A 13,335-nucleotide genomic window follows, 5' to 3' on the forward strand; every position below is an offset into this window, starting at 1 on the left:
CATACTCTTCACCTTCACATGATTTCTATTGGGCCTGTCTTAAGCCCAAACTTCGTAAACCGGTCCCAAACAAAAAGTCAACGACAAAGAAAAAACTTCCGCCGCATATTCTCAGATCGGATCCTTCGCGCTAGATAGAGAGAGAGAGACAGAGAGATGCAGAGGGACGTGTCGAGCTGCAACACTTACAACTATGGAGACGCTCACTACTGGGACGCTCGTTACGTGCAAGACGCGCTTTCCTTCGACTGGTACCAGCGCTACTCTTCTCTCCGCCCTTTTGTCCGAAACTTCGTCCCTACTTCTTCACGAGTCCTCATGGTTGGCTGTGGCAATTCCCGTAAATATCTCTCTCCTTCCTCTTACCATTGATTGAAGTTGACGTTAGAGTGTTATAAGTTAAAACGTATTGACTTTTTGGTGCAGTTATGTCAGAGGATATGGTCAAGGACGGATACGAGGACATAGTGAACGTTGACATATCTTCAGTGGCTATCGAGATGATGCAAACCAAATATGCTTCTGTTCCTCAGCTCAAATGTACAACGTTTTAAATATCTAATTTCAGTTAATTGATTTGGACTATGTAAAGGAAGAAGCTTTACTGATACCCAACAGATATGCAAATGGATGTTAGAGATATGAGTTACTTTGCGGACGATTCCTTTGACACTGTCATTGATAAAGGTGAGTCCTTAGTTCCTCTGCTCTGTTTGGTTGTTTTGATGGAGAAAGCTTATAGGTGATTCTTTTCTTTCAGGAACCCTTGATTCATTGATGGTAGGGAGTGTATCTTGAATCTACTCTCATCCTTTGTTTTACGGTATTACATGTCTCCATGCGTATGTTTTTTTAAGCTTTTTTTTTTTTTTTGTGTGGTGGTGGCCGTGTGTGTACTTCCAGTGTGGGAATGATGCTCCTCTAAGTGCTTCGAGAATGTTGGGTGAAGTTAGCAGGTTATTTAGTTAGTTAGCACCACCTAATGTCATCCTTGCTCCTGGATCATCATCATATAGATCCTGCCACTGTTAATTATTGGATTTATTTTTTTTTAACATTGCCCATATATTTATTAACCGACAAAGCTCTTTTCTTTTTTCTCATTTATGCAGGCTGATTAAACCTGGAGGGACCTATTTTTTAGTAATATACTCTCACTTGCTATGTCTGGAACCGTTCTTGTCTATCGTCACATGTAAACTTAAACATTGACTTATGTGTATGTTAGATAACGTATGGTGATCCCAAAGTGAGAATGCCTCATCTGAATCCTTCAGCTTACAACTGGAAGATCTCCTTATACATCATACGTAAGCCTCCACTTTTAGCTTCTTACTAGGAAACTGCACACTCTGATTAAGCCTTTTTTAATTCACGTAGCGAGACCAGGATTTAAAAAGCCAGGAGACTGTAGCTCATCATCGAAGTCGTGTCTGGAAGCTGTACCATTGACAAGTGAAGGAATGTTGCCGCACGATTATGTCCTAGAGGATCCTGATTCCCATTTTATCTACATATGCAGAAAGACGGATGAAGAAGTAGCTCAAATACCCTCGTACCCATTAATGGAGGATGTTCTGTAATGATGCTTGTGGAGACTATAAAGACACAATGCAACATTGTGCAATGAGTGTTGTCTTCTTGATCTCCCCCACCATCTGTTGTTGTATTTTGTATTTTCTCTTTTGATCTATATCCCATTTGTAACTCTTAAAGTTTATATACTCTCTCAGTTTCTTTTATACGAATAAACATCTTACTGCTTCTCCAAATTGACTCTTATAAGTATGTTGTAAAAGTTATGCAAAGTGAAATCATTATATTACAAATAAAAGATTCGAACAAAACCTCTCTAAATCAGTGACCTTGTTATCTCTTAAAAGTTAAAACATTGTGCTGCCTAATAGGGTGCTTGATTAGTTTACTAAACTAAAGGGGGAGATTTGAGAAAATAGTAAAATACGAGGGGCTAATAGTAAAAATGTTCGGAAGATGGAATTAAATACAAGTTGGATTCGAAAAGAAGCGTTTTCTCTGGCCTCGCTCTCTCTCTCTCTCTCTCTCTCTGGCCTACCAGACTTGAATGCGCTCTTGACCAATCCCGTGAAGATAAAACTAACTACTGCCGACGCTTCGATCTTCGTGTGGCGGTAAGGTATCCCCGATTGCGTTTCTTTTTGTCGTTTAGCGACTCCATTTCTAGGGTTAATTCGAGCTCCTGATCGACCAACTGAGTTTTATTGGGTAACTTTTTGGTTGTAGGTAGGAGGAAGATGGGGTTGATATCTGGGATTCTGTTCGGGATTATCTTCGGCGTAGCTATTATGGCTGGCTGGGCTCGTATGATGACTCACCGCACCTCCAAGCGTGTCGCCAAGGTTCGATTCAGTTTTTTTTCTGATTCATCGAGAGATTGATTAACGATTTTCAAATCTGGGACCGTGCTAAGAATCTTATCAGTGTTAGGTTGTGAATCCTAATATAGATAGGTTGTATTGATCACTGGATTAGCTGGAATGCGTAACTTATCACTTATCAGTGTTTCCTCTTGTGAATCTGTTGATTCTACTTATGGTCTTTGCTTGTTCAGTTTGAGGAGTTAGATCCTTTATACGTGTATCCTCATGACACGAGTATATGTGTTTCTCTTGGCCTCTGATACTGTATAATTGACTAGTTGTTATACATTTGTTCTTTTGACAGGCAGTTGATATGAAACTTCTAGGCTCGCTTAGTAGAGAAGATTTGATCAAAATCTGTGGTGATAATTTTCCTCAGTGGATATCCTTTCCCGCCTTTGAACAGGTACTTGTCATCAACTTTGTGTGCTTCTTCTTGTATAGTCAATCTTTGAACTTGAATGTTTGGTTGTTCAACATGATTTAGTTTTTTTTTTCTAGCTTAGATGTTGAATTATTTGCCTTATATTCAACTATGGTTGCTCTTGGGTTGTGTACGTATTATCTTATACGTATATGTTGGAAACTTCTTATACGTTTGTTTTTTCAGGTCAAATGGCTGAATAAACTACTAGGCAAGATGTGGCCGTTTATTGCAGAGGTGAGATTTTAATTTTCTTTTTATACCTTTATTAAGTGCATTCTTTTCCACTGTATATTGTTGAAAGTTGCCTATTATAGTACCCTGAAATTTGGTAGATATCCTAAGTGGTGTTTAGTTGTCATAATCGAAAGATTTCTTTCTGAAAATCTGTTGAGATTTAGTTTGTCCTGAATGGAGTCGCAAACATCTAGTTGTTTGGCTGTGGTACACAAGTCTAGTGTTAATTAACGCCTAAGATATGTCCAATTTGTTGGAATGAACGAAAACAATATGCAGCTTGGCCGTCAAAAATTCTGAAGTATCCGTTGTTCTGTTGAATAATTTCCAGGCAGCAACTATGGTAATAAGAGATTCTGTTGAACCACTGCTTGAAGATTACAGACCACCGGGAATTACTTCCCTGAAGTTCAGCAAATTGACTCTGGGTAACGTAGCACCAAAGATTGAAGGTAAAGTACGGTGGATTACATCATCGTTTGTGATTGTTATTTTTTCTCTTCCACTTTGTTTATTTCAAGCTTGCATTGTCCTACTTTCTATTTTAGATGAGTTACCTTCAAAATGTTAGTGAATCCTTGGGCTTTAAAGAACATCATGCATTTGTCTTATAGGTTAGTTTTTTCGTAAGTCTTAGCACATGCATTATTAATCATTGCTGCAGGTATTCGAGTTCAAAGTTTCAAGGAAGGTCAAGTCACAATGGACGTTGATCTTCGATGGGGTGGTGATCCAAATATCGTTTTAGGTGTTACAGCACTCGTTGCTTCCATACCCATTCAGGTTATTAAAGATATATTTTTGTACTTCTTGTTTGGGTTTTTCTATAGTATAAGATTAAATGATTAATATATCCGTTTGCTTCCCAATATAGATTAATATATCCGTTTGCGCCTTCAGTATTGCTTCCCAATATAGATTAGCAATCTCTACCAACACCTTTTTTCTGGCTGAAACAGTTGAAGGATCTTCAAGTTTTCACAGTTGCACGTGTTATCTTTCAACTTGCGGATGAGATTCCTTGTATATCTGCTGTTGTTGTAGCTCTACTTGCTGAGGTACATTTTTTCCCTTTTGAAAATCCAGAATCAGATGCATATTTATTTATCACTCTCCTATCTGACAGTAACCAACTTTTTTATATGATCTCAACCAGCCAAAACCGAGAATCGATTACACTCTGAAGGCTGTCGGTGGAAGCTTGACGGCAATTCCTGGACTATCTGATATGATCGATGTAAGTTCTTCTCTTGGCTGGTCAAGCAGTTTCCAGATGTTTAATTTGTTTACCCGTTTACTCTTATGCACAGCTTTATGCTTTTTATTTTGTTAGGACACCGTCGATACTATTGTCCAAGACATGCTTCAGTGGCCTCATAGAATAGTTGTTCCCATCGGTGGTATTCCTGTTGATCTCAGGTACATTCCTGTGTTTCATTTTGGATTTTTCCTCACTTATATATATTTTGCCTGCAACTACCAATCTTTTGTCTTTTCTTCTCTTCTGATATTGAATCTCTATTTATTATCTTTCACAGTGATTTAGAACTTAAGCCACAGGGAAAGCTTATGGTGACAGTAGTGAAGGCAACCAACTTGAAGAATAAGGAATTGATTGGAAAATCAGACCCTTACGCAACCATCCACATCCGTCCTGTGTTCAAGTATAAAACAAAGGCAATCGAGAACAACCTGAATCCTGTTTGGGACCAAACCTTTGAACTGATTGCAGAGGACAAAGAAACTCAGTCGCTCACTATAGAGGTTTGCAATCTGAATCAGTTATGCTTTCGTACTTGTTCAACTTTTCATGTCAAACATTAACTGTCCTCTAAACTTTTTGACAGGTATTTGATAAAGACGTAGGCCAAGACGAGCGTCTAGGACTTGTGAAACTTCCTTTAAGCAGCTTGGAAGTTGGAGTAACAAAGGAAATGGAGCTAAACCTGCTGTCTTCACTGGATACTCTGAAAGTAAAAGATAAGAAAGATAGAGGAAGTATAACCCTAAAGGTACATTACCATGAGTTCAACAAAGAGGAGCAAATGGCTGCGTTAGAGGAAGAGAAGAAAATAATGGAAGAAAGGAAGAGATTGAAGGAAGCAGGAATGATAGGTAGCACAATGGATGCAGTTGGAAGTGGGCTCGGTGCTGGTGTAGGAATGGTTGGGACAGGGATTGGTGCAGGAGTAGGCCTGGTTGGGACCGGGGTGACCTCGGGTGTTGGGATGGTTGGTAGCGGTTTTGGAGCAATGGGTAGTGGATTGAGCAAAGCAGGGAGATTCATGGGTAGAACAATTACAGGTCAGTCTAGTAAGCGTAGTGGCTCATCCACACCTGTGAATAGCGAGACCGATGGTTCGAAACAGCAGTAAGTAAAACTTTGGGTTTAAGCAAACAGATTTGTGATCATAAAAACATTGTTTTATCCTCTAGCTAGTCGAGTCATACAATGCGACTTACTGTTTATACTCCTCTCGTGTTTTTCTTTGTTACTTATCTCTATATTTTGAATTCACCTTTTCAATTCTCGTAAGCAATTCATGACCACATCTGAAGATTAAACGCAAGTACATATTATGACAACTGTATGTTATTGCGGTGCAACTTTTTTTACTTAAGAATACAAGAACAGAGGCAACACTACAAATTGTTGTTCAAAAAAAGGCAACACTATAAGCAGAACAGCATTAGACGTGGTTTAAAATACTTGGAATGACAAATTACTACAGAAAGGTGATGTGTCGACTTAGTAAACATGTTAACAATACATCATCTGCTAAGTTTACTAATCTAAAAGCTGATCGACTGAAAGTAGACTATTCATTTAATAGTATCCAGTTCGGTAAAACATCCTGCAACTCTAATAAACAACACAAACTTTTCTAATCAAGAATTGTGAAGAAATATCATATAGAAATCGTATTATAAGAGAGAGATCATTATTCGTGCATAGAATCATAGGAAGTGCAAATTCTTTGAAAGGAGAAACAGAGATGGAAATATGAATATGAAACAATTATTCTGCAGGCCCTAGAGAACCATCTTCTTCATATGCTTCAAGGTGTCTTGACCTTGGGACGTGCAGGGAGCAGCTGTGTAGTTACACAAGAAAATGTGTGAGACTTTTTTGTATAATTTGCATGAAAGATGTGAAAAGGAAGAGAGATGACTTACCTGATAACAAGAGATAAGAGAAGTGGTAAAACCGAGAGCGCCAGTGACACGAGGAGTAACAGTCTTTGGGGCTAACTGAAGCAGACCAATAGCTACAACAATGTCTATGCTTGATTTAACCAAAGCTAGAGTTCTGTCGTTTGATTTCTGAAGCTTAGCACGATACACCTCATCCTACATTTTTTTTTACAAAGAGAATAAGTTTAAAAAAAAAAAAAGATAAAAGAAGTAAAATGACAGAGTAGAGTGTCCTTACATGATGCTTTTCATCACCTTTGAATTCCTTTTCCATCTTCTTCATAGATGAAGAGAGCCTACCAATCTCACTAATCTGATACACACATGAAGATCAAGATCAGTATTTACGTTATAACACAAAGACAAAATCAAAATGTGGAGGAGGAGGAGATAGAAACCTCGACTGCTGTTGTACAGACAGATGATCCAAGCCAACAGAAAAGTGATATACGTCCAAGCAACTCAGTTCGTTCTTTGTTCTGTCCCATGCAATTGAACAAGTGTCTTTAGTCACTTAGCAGACCAGTATGGATTATTTGTCTTAAAACTTCACTCACCTTATATATGCCGGATCTACCAAGCCAGACGATTTGATCAAGAAACAAGAAAGTAGACAAGAGAGCATTCTTGGACTGAAACAGCCAACCAATAATAACAAACAAAACAAAAAAAGTTAAAAGACAGAAGAAAACAAGATATGATGAAAAATTGTTGTAATAGATGTAGCATCTCTTTTGTCACCTTCCCGAGTAAGGCAAGAGGAAGTGGAGTCCCTTTAGGCACAGGGCTAATAAGACCGTGGAAGTCATTGACAAACTGCGAGCACATTAGAACCCATTTTTTCAACTCAGAAAAAAAAAACAGTTTTCAAAATTCAATATAAGATTAAGGCAGTGACAAATTCAAACCTTGAAAAGACGAAAGACTTTTCTAGCCAAGCTAGTGTTTTTGTCAACAATTTGAGCAGTACCAGGCTGACCACCGCTCACGAATTTGGAACCGTACTGTATAGCTCTGCATATCTTATCTCTAGCCTCAGCTTTGTTCAAGTACAGAACTATTAGAGCTAGCTCGGCTCTCGTCAAATCTAACGTTGTCATTCTTCTCTCTACCAAAAAAAAAACACAAGAACGTAAAGATTCAACAAAACTCAGAAACAGATGATTTCATAAGAGATAAAGATTCAATCTTTCGATCCTCGCAAGCCAGAAACATTTCAAGGGACACGTTTGATAAGATTAGAAGCTTACCTTAATGATCTCTATTACACAAATGATATCGATTTAGCTTTCAGAAACGTAAACTCACAAAGATTAACGATAGAAAGTAATCGAATTTTCAAGAGAAGGGATCCAAGTGCCTTAATATATGGAAGATCGTGAGCTGTTCTTGATAATTATGTCAATTATCTTCTTCCTTGTTTACGTCATCTAAAGATAAAAAAGACAGCTTTATGTAATGATCAAACGCGTGTTTGGTCTTCTTTCTATTTATAAACTGATAATAATCTCTTTGATCGCTTTAATTTTAACCGTCGATTCTTCGGTTTAACAATTTGTGGGACCCGCAACGTGTTAAACATTCCGTGTACTTAATCTTATCCCACATGAGACAAACAAGTTTTAGATATAGGCGCTTGTGACATGCGTGGCACGCATACCAATGGAGTTAAATTAGCCGGATCAGTTCACGCCAACTTAAATGGGCCGTGCCTTTAAGCTGAAGCCTTGCTTACTAAAAGACCGAGTGAAGAAAATATTAAGTACTGTTTTACACTATATTTTTATTTATAAGTAAAATAAATCAAATAATAAAAATATTAATCCGGATAAAGCGGAAAACGGATATCTATCCGCGTCCACCCTACCGTATTCTCCATCGTATCACCCAAACGTGGCACGCGTATCGAGGAACTTAAATGGGCCGGGTCAGTCTTTGGTAATTTAAATGGGCCAGACCTTTTAAGAAGCCTTATTACATTCCAAGACAGGATGAAGATAGCCTTATGTCCAAACAGTCTTCGAATAAGCGAATGTCGGTAAATAACGGCCACATGAAGAATATCAAAGCTGGAGAAGAAAAATGGCGGCGGTGGTGGCTTCTCTTAGTCTTTGCTACTCTTCTCGGCCAAATCTTCTTCGTCGCAGCTTCTCTCGACCCAAACATCTTACAAGTAAGTTCTCTTTAGCATATGTTGTTTTAATTCAGTCAAGTAATATTCTCTGTAATATTGGCTTATGATAGTGGCTTCAATGAGTGAGGATCCAGTTCGAGAATGGATTCTGACAGAAGGAAAAGCGAGTCAAATCACAAAGATCACTTCTGTTGGTGGTGGCTGCATTAATCTTGCTACCCATTATCAAACTGATGCTGCTTCTTTCTTCGTTAAAACAAACAGGTAAAAAAAATGAAACAGTGTCTTTCTTAGTTTATATACCATCAGAAGTTTAATGTAACAATGGTTTAGGAGTATTGGACCTGAGATGTTTGAAGGAGAGGCTCTTGGTCTTGAAGCTATGTATGAAACCAGATCCATCCGTGTCCCCAAGCCACACAAAGCAAGTGAATAACTTTTGTTTTTTAAATGTGGAGATAGATCTTTAGTGGTAACGTAGATTCTTGTGTTAAACAGGTTGGAGCATTGCCAACAGGTGGATCTTATATCATCATGGAGTTTATAGAGTTTGGATCAAGAGGCAGCCAGGTGATTGATAAATGATGAAAATACTAACTAATGAGCCAATGTTTAAGTTTCATGGGTTCATGGTTCTCTTTAGTCATCAGGCTGAACTAGGAAGGAAGCTAGCTGAGATGCATAAAGCTGGCAAGTCCACAAAAGGGTTTGGCTTTGAGGTTGACAACACTATTGGCAGGTGAAGTCCCTTTTGATTGAGTTTGAGTTTATGTACTGTCACAAACTTAGAGATGCAGTGTGTGTATGCACATCTTTTAGTACCCCACAGATAAACACTTGGTCATCAGATTGGATTGAGTTCTATGGGGAGAAGAGATTAGGTTACCAGCTAAAGTTAGCTAGAGATCGTTACGGTGACTCTGCAATATACGAGAAAGGTTTTTCACTTTGTCTCTTCTCTATTGTGAGAAGAGGTCAGTATTAGTAACATTTTGAAGGAATATGTGTAACAGGTTATACACTGATACAGAACATGGCATCTCTCTTTGAGAATGCTGTCATAGAGCCTTGCTTGTTACATGGTGATCTCTGGAGCGGGAACATAGCATACGACAAGAACAGCGAGCCTGTCATTCTTGATCCTGCCTGTTACTGTATAAGCTTTGCTTTCATTCGTAGCTTCTTGATATAGTTACTGTGTTGGGAAGCATGTTTTGATCTATATTCATCTTACAGATGGCCATAACGAGGCGGAGTTTGGGATGTCTTGGTGCGCAGGGTTTGGAGAATCTTTCTACACTGCCTATTTCAAGGTTCCACACACACATAAATTAAACCACTTTGATGATGGTTCTTTGTTTATAGTAGTAACATAGTTGTTGTGTTTTTTTTGTTTGACTTGCTCAAGGTGATGCCAAAAGAAGAGGGATTTGAGAAGAGGAGGGATTTGTATTTGCTCTATCACTACTTGAACCATTACAACCTCTTTGGGTCGGGCTACCGATCGTCTGCAATGTCGATCATTGATGGTTATCTACGGATGCTCAGTGCTTAAAATGTATAAGCTGATGAGGGAAGCTGTGCATGTGGACTCTCTTTGATTTCATCAAAATGTAATCCATTAGAAGCATTATTTGTAAAAGGCCTAGCATTTTGATGAATTCTCAACGTTAATGGAACTTCTTGTTTATAAACAAAATTGATAGTTTGAGCGTGATTGGTTAAAGTAACTTATGGCTTCATAGAGAACAACAAAGTTGATATGGCCGAGTTGGTCTAAGGCGCCAGATTAAGGTTCTGGTCCGAAAGGGCGTGGGTTCAAATCCCACTGTCAACAATAATTTTTTTTAAATCAATCACATCCTTCTGCAATTCTTCACAATTTTGGTTTGTGAAGGTGAAAATGTTAGGTGCAACAATATTTTTAGAAGAAAGCATGAACCACATTTGGTTCAAACTTAAAAACACTTTTTTACAATAAACATAATTATGTTTCTAGATGAGAACTTGAATGAAATGGGACTAATCCCTTTGTCAACAATAAACTTCTTTTTATCAATCTCATCGTTCTGCACTTTTTCATTGTGAAGGTGAAAACGTTAGGTGAAACAATCTTTGCAGAAGAAAGCATGAACCACATTTTGTTTAAACACTTTTTGACACTAAACAGAATTATATATATCTAGAAAAGGACTTGAATGAAATTGGACTAACGCACACCGTGCAAGTGTTGTTATCAGGTGTGATTCAATCAATGAGTTTCTGGACAAGAATTAGTGTTTATTACAAAGAAGTATGAAGATCATACTACTGCTTCTTCAAAAAACCTCTACATTTTCTCGTAAACTCTATTCGTTCTTAACTAATTTACTATTTTTAATTAGTTTCATTGTGAAACAATGGCAATCTCAAGCAAAGAACCTTTAAAATAGTAATAACCATAAAATCCAAACATCAACAAAGGTTTCTTCCTCTAAACTCTCAACTGAGTTGCTTTTTAAAACAGATAACCATGAGATTCATAATATCATAGAACAAAAAAGAAACCGGCCTTCGAGTGATTTGATAATTGCTTCAAGCTTCAAACGAATCTCACTTTTTTCTGAAAGAGCATCCTTCTGTGAGCCTGGCCTTTCCTCCTGTAGGCTGGCACAAAACCGTCTGACAGTTTCCACACACCACAACGGTCTGCGAGTGACTGAAAACAGTAGTGCTGCAATACCACAACAGAGACTCCATAAGTTTACTATCGATGTAATGTAAACAGATAACAAAGATTGAGTAAACCATAATGAGATTCTTACATGTTGAAGCAGCCTTGGCACTTCACATCCTACAATTAAAGATTTAACAACAAGAACAAGAAACATAATCAAAGATCAACAGTAGATAAACCTTCATGCATATAAGGCAGGGTTCCATCATCAGTCAATCACTACAATTCTAAACATAGTTGTTTCTCAAAGGTTCAAAAGTAAGTACCATGAAGAATGAGTTGGGAGATTGAACAAGACGCTTGAGCTTGTGCTTCCTCTTCTCAAGCTCTGCTGGTGGGTTAAGCAGATCGATATCGTTTTGTAGAACCTGTTTCACATCAAGATAATTACATTCAATTAACAGAACAAAACAAACTTAGCTCCTAACAAAACAAAACTAACTTAGCTTTAGATCATATCAGAATATACACAACGGAGAATCATAAGACTCAAGATTTCACAAAGAGATTCATATATCTGTAACGAAACAAACTCAGGAAATGGAACAGAGAGATCAAACAAGAAGAGCGGGAACTAACCATCTTCGTAAGAATCTCAAGACACGGTGAAGAGAGTAGCGACGGCAGCAATAAGCGAGAGGGTTTTTTAGGGTTACCTCATCCTCCCCTTATATACCAACCACTATACCACACGACCATCTAACCTTACTTCCATTTAGAACCCTCGAAATGAGTTAGAAGGTTTCATTCTCTTTTTTTTTTTCTTCTGACAACTATTTTATGAAATATAACATTAATAAGATAGAAAATCCCATAAACATTATTTGAGAATTGATTTGTCTTATGCCATTACTATTTAATTTGAAGAAATTGATAACATGACATACTAACAACGATGAGATGACGTAAAGCTAATTGTGACATGGAAATTTACATTAAATGTTAATTTATATTTTTGGTACGTTTTTAGAATACGACAATAACTTATAAATTATCGTTAATATAATTATAAAAAAATATATTAGTACAAATAAAAATATAATAATATTTTACAATTTTAAAATGTTATTTAATTATATTTTATAATCTTATAATTTTATGCAATTTCTTTAAAAAACATTATTTTTTAATCCCATTACCATTAATTTATTTTTAATATCTATAACTTTTAGAAATATTATTTAGTTTTATGTTTTGATAATTATATACCTAACCAAATTTTATCTTAATTTTATACAATTTGATTTAATATATTTTAACCAAAATAAATAGATAAAAATCTTTCCAATATTATAATTTTAAATACATACAAATTATTAAATGAAAACTTAAATGAAAATTTAACTTATTTTATTGTATTTTTTTAAGTCTATTAAAATTAAACTTTAAAGTCAAATATTGTAAGTAAATAATAAGTCTAAAAAAATTGACAAAATTTGTTTTTAAATATGATTAAAATTTTAAAACTTTTATTTATGTACATGGTGCAAGAAAACACATAGTATACAACTAAATACAAATCTAAAATTAATAGAAATCATTACAACACATGAAATAAAATTTGAAAAAGCTTTCTTCTTCTCAGTATCATATTTGCTAATAGAATAACAAATCTAACTTTCTTAATGCTATTTTTGATGTTGGGATATCATCAATGTGATGCAACTCTAAACTTTTACAATGGTTTTTTGTTGTATTTAGTTTATATATATAGATGTCCATCGTTGAAAAAACTAGTATAATGATTCTTTTAAAATTGAAAGAAAGCCGACTGCAACTAACACCACCCGCTCCCAGAAAAACAAAGAGATCACCAAAGACGAAGCATCTCTGCTGCGGAGCACTTCTTGGCGCCAAACTGCAGCCCACGATGCTGCACATATCGAAGGGGAGCTAAACAGGTGAAGCAGAAGAAAAACGAGAAAGCCTAACCTAGAAGTAGAGTCCTTCCGATGCGGGTACGCGCCGTCCGGACCGGAGGCAAACAAGCACAAGTGCACTAGCACAAGATAAGAGAAAGTATCAGTCAAGTTTAAGTAAGTCTGAAAAAACACTTGCATAAACGACGATGAAAATCTTAAGTAAATTTGAAAAACACTTGAACAAACGATGATAAAAATAATCTGGATTCACTGCAGATACATTATACTGAAACACAAGTCTCAGTCCCATGAGTTTTAGATGATTATCAAATTTCAGCACCCAAAAGAAAAATTAAAAAGCCCAACTA

At 36.7% G+C, this 13,335-nt stretch overlaps 5 protein-coding genes and 1 non-coding gene across 9 annotated transcripts; 4 read left to right on the forward strand and 2 right to left on the reverse strand.

Annotated features, from left to right (window-relative positions):
- Nucleotides 1-73: 73 nt before the first annotated feature.
- On the forward strand, nucleotides 74-1,765 carry LOC103830278 (EEF1A lysine methyltransferase 4). Its single transcript, XM_009106034.3, has 8 exons — nucleotides 74-340; nucleotides 427-540; nucleotides 619-687; nucleotides 761-780; nucleotides 904-956; nucleotides 1,113-1,143; nucleotides 1,229-1,310; nucleotides 1,381-1,765. The coding sequence occupies exons 1-8, from the start codon at nucleotides 157-159 to the stop codon at nucleotides 1,581-1,583; spliced, it is 756 nt and encodes a 251-aa protein (XP_009104282.1). The 5' UTR covers nucleotides 74-156; the 3' UTR covers nucleotides 1,584-1,765.
- Nucleotides 1,766-1,916: 151 nt separating this feature from the next.
- On the forward strand, nucleotides 1,917-5,600 carry LOC103830279 (synaptotagmin-5). 2 transcript variants are annotated; one of them, XM_009106036.3, is made up of 11 exons: nucleotides 1,917-2,155; nucleotides 2,263-2,378; nucleotides 2,704-2,805; nucleotides 3,010-3,060; nucleotides 3,392-3,512; nucleotides 3,725-3,843; nucleotides 4,020-4,118; nucleotides 4,217-4,297; nucleotides 4,394-4,479; nucleotides 4,599-4,824; nucleotides 4,908-5,600. In XM_009106036.3, the coding sequence occupies exons 2-11, from the start codon at nucleotides 2,274-2,276 to the stop codon at nucleotides 5,433-5,435; spliced, it is 1,518 nt and encodes a 505-aa protein (XP_009104284.1). In that variant the 5' UTR covers nucleotides 1,917-2,155; nucleotides 2,263-2,273; the 3' UTR covers nucleotides 5,436-5,600. The 2 variants fall into 2 exon arrangements, with proteins under 2 accessions (XP_009104284.1, XP_009104285.1); XM_009106037.3 differs by having other exon boundaries at nucleotides 1,920-2,150.
- Nucleotides 5,601-5,924: 324 nt separating this feature from the next.
- Nucleotides 5,925-7,725, reverse strand: LOC103830280 (peroxisomal membrane protein 11E). 3 transcript variants are annotated; one of them, XM_009106040.2, is made up of 8 exons: nucleotides 7,616-7,725; nucleotides 7,164-7,363; nucleotides 6,997-7,071; nucleotides 6,813-6,887; nucleotides 6,654-6,734; nucleotides 6,494-6,568; nucleotides 6,238-6,411; nucleotides 5,925-6,155 (listed from the first exon to the last, which is right to left on the reverse strand). In XM_009106040.2, the coding sequence occupies exons 2-8, from the start codon at nucleotides 7,353-7,355 to the stop codon at nucleotides 6,120-6,122; spliced, it is 708 nt and encodes a 235-aa protein (XP_009104288.1). In that variant the 5' UTR covers nucleotides 7,356-7,363; nucleotides 7,616-7,725; the 3' UTR covers nucleotides 5,925-6,119. The 3 variants fall into 3 exon arrangements, with proteins under 3 accessions (XP_009104288.1, XP_009104286.1, XP_009104287.1); XM_009106038.2 differs by having other exon boundaries at nucleotides 7,506-7,724; XM_009106039.2 differs by having other exon boundaries at nucleotides 7,564-7,716.
- Nucleotides 7,726-8,239: 514 nt separating this feature from the next.
- On the forward strand, nucleotides 8,240-10,115 carry LOC103830281 (protein-ribulosamine 3-kinase, chloroplastic). Its single transcript, XM_009106041.3, has 9 exons — nucleotides 8,240-8,428; nucleotides 8,500-8,653; nucleotides 8,723-8,813; nucleotides 8,888-8,959; nucleotides 9,040-9,128; nucleotides 9,209-9,327; nucleotides 9,403-9,543; nucleotides 9,626-9,702; nucleotides 9,798-10,115. Exons 1-9 carry the CDS (start codon nucleotides 8,338-8,340, stop codon nucleotides 9,942-9,944), a joined length of 981 nt encoding a protein of 326 aa, XP_009104289.1. The 5' UTR covers nucleotides 8,240-8,337; the 3' UTR covers nucleotides 9,945-10,115.
- A 30-nt stretch (nucleotides 10,116-10,145) lies between these two features.
- TRNAL-AAG lies at nucleotides 10,146-10,226 on the forward strand. The gene has a single exon. It is a non-coding gene; the product is annotated as a tRNA-Leu (tRNA).
- Nucleotides 10,227-10,795: 569 nt separating this feature from the next.
- On the reverse strand, nucleotides 10,796-11,868 carry LOC103830282 (40S ribosomal protein S27-2). Its single transcript, XM_009106042.2, has 4 exons — nucleotides 11,685-11,868; nucleotides 11,372-11,473; nucleotides 11,194-11,222; nucleotides 10,796-11,102 (listed from the first exon to the last, which is right to left on the reverse strand). The coding sequence occupies exons 1-4, from the start codon at nucleotides 11,685-11,687 to the stop codon at nucleotides 10,982-10,984; spliced, it is 255 nt and encodes an 84-aa protein (XP_009104290.1). The 5' UTR covers nucleotides 11,688-11,868; the 3' UTR covers nucleotides 10,796-10,981.
- Nucleotides 11,869-13,335: the final 1,467 nt, after the last annotated feature.

This window comes from Brassica rapa, chromosome A07 (genome assembly GCF_000309985.2).
Source record: "Brassica rapa cultivar Chiifu-401-42 chromosome A07, CAAS_Brap_v3.01, whole genome shotgun sequence".
In the NCBI taxonomy this organism is placed as follows: Eukaryota; Viridiplantae; Streptophyta; class Magnoliopsida; order Brassicales; family Brassicaceae; genus Brassica; species Brassica rapa.